The following is a 7980-nucleotide window of genomic DNA, read 5'->3' as shown; positions in this document are numbered from 1 at the left end:
TCAAAGAAATTAACATATAATATAATCGAGTTCAAATCTTATAGATATGTTGGTTGATTTGTCTAGGATTTGTTGTGATTAGTTCCATATTGGAATGGTGTGTCTGTAAACAGGGCATAAATAAATGAATAAATAAACAAATAAATATCACTGCTTCCATCCATTATACGATCAGATAGAAAGACATGCCTTGGTATTTCGGGCCGGCCATGAAGCAGCATTCAGTGGGTGCGCTTTACAAGACTGCCTGTAAATAATGAAAGATAAAAATGATTATAAACCATCATTCAAATGAACAGAACCATGCAATCTATTACACCAATGTTCTCTCCATACTCCAATTGTCCCGCAATAACGTTACGTTTCCCATGTGCGAGCAGGAAGTTGGGAGTTAGAACACCCAACTCCCTGGTGCGAGGTTTCTTTTGGAGTCTTTTGGAGTTTGGAGACTTGTAAAAAAAAATACTTACTCAATATTTGGCAACAATATTCATATTGTATACCCTTTTTATATTACTTTGCATAGATCATTACAGATTTGACTTTTTTTAACTTGATTATATTTACCGTTGCATTTACCCTCGCTGATAACCTTAAGGTTTTTGTCGTTTCTCCTGCATGCCGACTCTCTTAGCTCACATAGATTTCCGTAGGTGGCACCGTCAGATCCACAGACAGAATGAGTACGAGAGATGAAAGATGGACATGTCGTGCAGACATTCACACCTGAATGATTAAAAGACATTACTTATTCAGAAGTTTTATTTCTTTTTAAAAACAAATTGTATTAAATGAGAGCAAGAGTGATTATCTTGGATTATCTTGAATCCTTCGGAGTATGGAGCACATGCATGGTTCGAGTCCCGAAGCTAAAGCAATGTTCTTTTGGAAAAACATTAAACTACTTTTGCAACTCTCTACTCATGTATTTGGTGCCAAATGAAAGAACATTTGAACGAGAGCTAAAAAGTCGCCAGAAAAAAAAGGAGCTAGGGTAATACGTCTAAAATTATGGAAGCATTCCCATTATCATGAAAATAGGAATAATAATCGTTAGAGATGTTCTGCGAATTTACTACTTATACAGAATGATTATTTTATAATTGCATGTTTTAGATAAAAAAATCTTTCCAGATGTTCAACTTACCTTCCCCACCAGCTGTCTTTATTCCTCCGCACCCAACATTATCTCCGTTCATACCACAATCGTCATCGTCATTGCCATCATCGTCGTCACCGTCATCATCACCACCATCATCACCTGTATCATCTCCACCATCATCTCCGGCATCACCGTCATCATCACCACCATCATCTCCTCCTTCGTCATCGTCATTACCCTCATCATCATCACCATCATCTTCCTCATCATCCTCTTCCTCATCAGCAGGGACAGGCACCGGAATGTAGATTGGCTTTTCAACTACTTGGTAATGAATTTCTGGAGCCTGTGGAACTGGGATCGGTGCAGGAACAGAAACGGTCTGGACCTCGCCGCCAGCCTCCCCACCATCAGCACCGCAGTCAACTTCGCAATCGCCGCTCTCCTCTTCGCTGCTGCTACTGGAGGAGCTTGAACTGTCTCCATCGCCGCAACCATCGCCGCAGTCTCCGTCACCCCCATTGCAACCTCCATCGCAATCACCGTCCCCACCATCCCCGCAATCACCGCCATCGCAGCCCCCATCGCCGTCGCCACAATTTCCATCACCATCGCAGCCATCCGTACCACAGTCTCCGCCACAGTCACCATCTCCCCCATCTCCGCAGTCGCCACCGTCACCACCATCGCAACCACCATCTCCACAATCACCATCACCACCATCGCAGTCGCCACCTCCTCCGTCGCCGCAATCGCGTTCGCAGTCCCCTCCATCGCCGCAATCGCATCCCGCATCAGACTCCTCACTGCTGCTGCTGCTGCTTCTCCGCGTTCTCTCCGCTGCAAGGTAATCCCAAAATAAGAATTCAGCAACAAGTTGAAAGCTTCACACGAAATTTGTGATCCATTCATTTTTATTGGCACATCATAGTTACAAAATTTATAATCAAATCAATGATAAACTACCATCTTATTCTAATCAGCAGTAATTGCTTATACTCGATCAATTATCTTGGTCAATTTTCCATCATTCATTTAAAGTTAAAAAATGCACAACCAAAGTACAAGCACCGCGTTTCCTTCTACCACAATTTATTTAAAGCTATTTTGTTATTTGGATTTTGTTTTGTTCTAGTTCTAAAACCGAAAAAATATAATTTCTTACCTGGAGCAGAAAACACACCTGCCACCATCGCCACAATGACGACCAAGAAGAGCCATGATCTATTCATCTTAATGAAGTTTTATTTTCCTAAAAAAAACATGTAAAAGGAGAAAATAAATAACAGAAAGGTTAACATTACTAGCCAAACTGGTCAAGACCAAGCAAGAACTTATTTCTTTAAACTCACAAGATTAACTGAATGAAAGAAAATTGGGTAGGACAGTGTTTTGAATAGGTAAACTTTAAACAAAAATAAACATGACAAATGATACTATCGATTTTATACTTCATCGTTCGTACAATTTGCAGTTCGATACAATCGAAGTGAACAAAGTTTAATTTCTTTTAGTGCTGTAATTGTCTCTCAAAGATTATTTTGTATTCATTTTCCTAATTTACCTTCAGATATTATGTAAAAAAACTTATTTTCTAGAGGAAACGAAATTCTGTAATTTAGAATCGGTTTCTCCGACTTCAGTTAAGGTACAGATTATGCTCTGTGGTTGTCAAATTTGCCTATTTATACTATTTTTGCCGTTTTGTGAATATTTTTAATAAGAAAAAGCACAATTGGAAATGCTGGGGGGTTTTCCTCTTTCATTTTTTTATCATTTTTTTTTATTTCCTTTATCAATATCTTAACTAATACCTTAGGTCTTATTATAATAACTAGAACAAATATGATACCTCTGCGATCACAAGTCTCACGTTCGCGATTATCCCCTCAGCTAAGAATATATTTTAAGACACTCCTAATAACAAAGCATTAAAAGAAGCTTTGTAATTAAAGAAGAACTTGATAATGTATATTTGTCTTCATTTTGTCTTGACCAAGTATCAAATGTCTGATTGCCCTTTGTTTTCGAGTTTCGAATTAGTACATGTATGACTATTCCTTTAATTTGTCTCAGCATTCTCTCGCTTTCGGTAATGATTCGCGATTGATTATCACTCGTGCTTTAATACAAATGGAAGAGTTAATCATCAATTAAATCGTCAGGATATAAAGTTTTAATCCATTTTGTTTTTCGGGCGGAGGAGTGTGAATTCATCAAGACGAAATATAAAACTTCTTCCATGAGTCACACACAATCAGATCATACAGATCAATTTATTTCTCGGATCATCATTAATGCGACTGTCTTTAACTGATTTTCTCCTAAATAAATGAAAACAAAAATATTAATCCACTGCTATACTCAAGCTATGCCGTCATTATCATTCCTCCATTTTATGGAAGAAATGTATATCTTTACCTGGAATGAAAGAAGAAATTAAAGAAAAAAAAACCCTCCAAAATGAATTATTAATTTTAAGAATGGCACGCCCCTTTATTGATTGATGTATGACTTTATAATTAAAAGTTCTTTAATTCGTTGTATAAGTATTTTTTCAATTCACTAGTGGAATTGTAAGCCAACGCCGGAGAAGAAATTGTCCTTAATTAATGCTGACATGAATCCCTTTCTTAAATAGCGACCTCTGCGCGTAATGAAAAGTAATCACTGCCCCACTTTCCAAAAGGTTATCCTAAATGATATCCGAATTATTTACATAATTTTATATATGTCACTGGCCCAACTTAACAGTTGAGCAAGTGAGCCACCCATACCACTTACTCATTGAAACTTTTTAGTTACATGTAGATAGATATCATTTGGGGGTGTTATTGTTCTCTATATCGAATTTCAAAACACTTTTCATTACACGTTTGAGTGGGATTTACGTTCGACATAATCATGACACGCATAAAGAATTATTCAGTTGGAAATGCCCGTCAAATGACAATTAAAAGCTGGGAGGTCTTTGTCAAAAATTGGTGGATTGGAACCGCTGTTCGTCGTAAAAATTGAGACCAAAAATTGTAAATATGTCATTTGCCAAGGGTCCAGGACTAAAATGCTGTTTTGATTCACCAATTCGTCAAAGATTTCTTGGTTGCTCGTTTTGAGGGATGCATCACCAGTGTGTTTTCTTGAATATTTATTACATGTTAGATACTTATTTGCATAATATGCAAATTACACTAGACACTAAGCTGAATATAAATGTATTCAACGTCCTTAGTGACAGCAGCGTGTAAATTCAAACATGAATGAAATGTTTTCAAGCAGCCAATGTGAGAAAAATCACAATATCTTGAAATTTTGTCCATATAAGGATGCTTATTTGCATAATATTCAAATGAAGTAGATTTCATTGTTTGCACTTTTGATTAAAAACATTGAATACAGTTGTTTTTCGCTCAAAACAAAATGTTTTGGACACTTAGTTTGTAATCTTCGGACTATTTTCCTTATTTTTCTTACTTTTTATGGCTAATTTGCATAATATGCAAATTTAATAAATTTCCACTGCTTGGATTTTTGGGGACTTTTAATATGTTGTTTAGGGGACCTTCCTGGAAAGCATTGCAGTGGAATATCTCGTGTTGCAATTAGTGGTAGGTCAAACCCTATATTGACTGGACTATGAAGGGCATTTGACAATACGTTATTTTATGTTCTTGAAAGCATTCTGCGTCTTTATGTGAAAACGTCCTAATCATGCAAATATATATAGCATACGACTTTATACAATTCAGGAGAATGATGTTAGCGTCCACAATGGAGCATACATATGAGCAATGACCAATGAAAAATTTAATTCCTGAATATTCTAAGGCAAACACATATGGGTAGATAAGAAGATGACTTGCAAAAATATCAAAGGAATCGGGAAAGCACACGTCTTTAAATTGAAGAGCGCCATCATTCACACCACCCCCACCCCACCCCCCCCCTCGACTGTCGACTGTTACCACATTGATACTAATCTAAAATATTCTCATGCACCGACCCTCTTTACCAAATCACCACGATTATTACAAGAGCAATGTGATAATGCTTCTTAAACCAACACCATTGTCTAAAATAATAATAATAACAACACCAACAATAATAATAGTAATAATAAAATCAAGAAATTCCACTTCATAATTCGAATCTATTCATCATTGCTGGTAGGCACTGGCGTACAGCTGGGGGAGTTGGGGACCGTGCCCCTCCCCCTAAAAAAGTCTCACGACCAAGAGAAAAAGGGAGAAAAAAAAAGAGAAAAAAAATCGATTCATTAAAAAGGTCGCCATGTATGGCCCCCTCAAAGAAACTGGCTCATTATATGTACTCTATTTTTAGTATATAGGTATACCCATATGACCCTGTGATCAGATTTGTGTAATTACGTGGTCTCCTATACGAGAAATGCACAACGTACATGTATTCAAATGTGATTTTATCTAACTAACGCCGCCTTGCGTCAGTCAGTCAGTCACTTGGCGCAATGAATGCAAACTCCCCCAAAACACTTCGCAAATCATTGTGACTCGATCTTCGATATTATCTGACCGATGACGTCACATCACCACCCATTCGTCCACGGTTCATTATCAGTTATGTCAATTATAGTTAAGCAGTTGATCAAGTTAAGTGGCTGATTTAATGCATTTTCCCAAGGTCTGGTTTGTGAGTACACGCGGCATTGGAGTCACATTAGAACTCATGGCATGATAGTGTTTTTCCATTAAGCATGACAGATAATTCCGGGCGTCAGATACGTCCGCCTTGTTAAATGTAACAGGAAGCACTAACTTGGTGATGATGACACCAAAGGTAGAATTGTCCCAGATTTTTATCACTGGACATAATACACCCTTTTAGTGGTCGCCGTGGAAATATCCACTTCCCCTTTCTTCAGAGAAGAACTCAGTGAGAAACAAGCACGATGATTGCCGTTGGTGAAGGTGATGGAACGAACGAATGAATATCCAATTAGTAAAAACCCAAAATATCAAGATAAGACGAATCACTGTTACAAAATTGCACACACTTACAAGCTATCACTTCCGACTAGAGAAGATTTGGGTCTTCATGTGTTTATCATTCCAAAGCAAAGTTTTTGAAAGAGTAATTAGCATGTTTTATATAATTTATTCTCTCTATTTCATATTATCAGTCTGTAACAGATGCTGTTAATATTTGGACATTCTGGGAAGTAATATATATGGTATCCATATTTGGACAATCTCCTCTAGAGCTTTAAAGGTATGTCCGCTGCTGGTAAGAGAAAGCTCGCGCCAGGTACATAATTATGGTTAACATTTTTGAAAGACATCAATGTATAGACCTATTTCAGCACCATAGGATAACTGGGAATAAATCGCATTTTGCGCATGTTCATGGTGTGAATAGCCTGTACTTGTACTTCGATTTCCGAATGTAAACTTAATATTATTTAAAAAGAAAAAGAAACAAGAAATGGAAGTTACATGCTGCTCTGGTCAAGGGTGAGGAGAATAGCACTTTGAAATAAAAACATATTACAGCTACAAGCACATTAGCAGATTCTAGTTTGACGTGAGAGTATAGTACGCTGGCAGAACACAGAACTTTTAAGAAGTTTAATTAATAACACCTCGAATGAAAATAAAGCAATTGTTGATTCCCAGGGTAGCCTCTATTAAACTCTAGCCTGATATAAGTGTGAAATTTGCTTTTGAATGTCTAATAGCTCTATGGTCTGATATATAATTTTCTCAATGGGGTTTGTATTGTGTGAGGGCGATGTTAATTACCTATAGCATGGACTTCCTATCACGCTCTAATTTAGTTTGCAACCGTCTTTCAATTGATGTGGTTTGAAGGCTCCCTAACTTCTGTGGTAGTTAGCCATAAAATGCAAACATTACAAGTGAACACCGAATCTCTATTTTGCATAATATGCTGACTCAGTTCTCTCTCCCCTTTTCAGATCAGTCGCTCTTCTGTCCCATGATAATGATACACAGCTCTCTGCAAGTAAAGTTCGCTTATATGTATAAGCAAAATAAAAGCTCACTTCAAAAGGATTCAAAATGAGCATGGTTTGTTTTTTCTGACTTCAACAAAAAAAAAATAATAATAATGGGAAATGTCTGAAATACCCTCATTGAATATAAATAAAGCAGCCTTCACTGTGATTGGAGCTTCTCACACCAAGTAAGACTTTGATAATGTCAATGGCAAGGGACCGACCTTTAGTGACATTACCACCTTGTAACGTGTTTGATGATATTTTACCTGGGGATATCGCTTTACTACGGTTCCCCTTGCCCCCTCTCAAGGATGTGACGCGTTACATACCAGAGGTGACACTGAGAATGCAATGTTTGGGGGTGTGTCATGGGATGTGGTGCGTAGTAGTCTTTAAAAAGGCGCCATGCAGGGCCACGTTGAGCTGAAAGTAAACTGGATCCGTGGTAAATGTGATATAGCTTGTATAAAACTGTTGCTATGTTTTGAATTTAATTATATGGAAAATAAGCTTTCCAAGTTAAGAAGAAAACTTTAATTTTAATGACTCTAAGAATGCATGTTTGCTGAAAGATTTTGGAATTACCAGACACCGCAGAAAGTCATGTTCAGCTTGAACATGTCACCTGCTGTGGAGTTGTTTTGTGTGTGTGTGTGAGAGAGAGAGGGTGTGTGTGTGGGGTGTGTATGAGGGTGTGTGTGGATGTGTTTTGAGAATGTGTGTATCTATTTTTTTTGATATTTTCTTTTAACATTATCTCACACGAAGAGCAATTTCGCGATAGATCTTTTTCACTATTTTTTTTTCAATATTCTTTCACAGTAGAACTTGAAAGTTCGCTAGTGTCATGCTTTCCAATAACATGAGTTCCCCATTCAAGCCC

General features: G+C 37.4%; 1 protein-coding gene across 1 annotated transcript; it reads right to left on the bottom strand.

Annotated features, from left to right (window-relative positions):
- Positions 1-221: 221 nt before the first annotated feature.
- On the bottom strand, positions 222-2334 carry LOC129256010 (loricrin-like). Its single transcript, XM_054894320.2, has 4 exons — positions 2268-2334; positions 1148-1942; positions 568-726; positions 222-247 (listed from the first exon to the last, which is right to left on the bottom strand). Exons 1-4 carry the CDS (start codon positions 2332-2334, stop codon positions 222-224), a joined length of 1047 nt encoding a protein of 348 aa, XP_054750295.2.
- Between the last annotated feature and the right edge of the window lie 5646 nt (positions 2335-7980).

The sequence above is a fragment of the Lytechinus pictus genome, chromosome 3, assembly GCF_037042905.1.
Source record: "Lytechinus pictus isolate F3 Inbred chromosome 3, Lp3.0, whole genome shotgun sequence".
Taxonomy (NCBI): Eukaryota; Metazoa; Echinodermata; class Echinoidea; order Temnopleuroida; family Toxopneustidae; genus Lytechinus; species Lytechinus pictus.
This window is presented reverse-complemented; position numbering and strand designations above follow the sequence as displayed.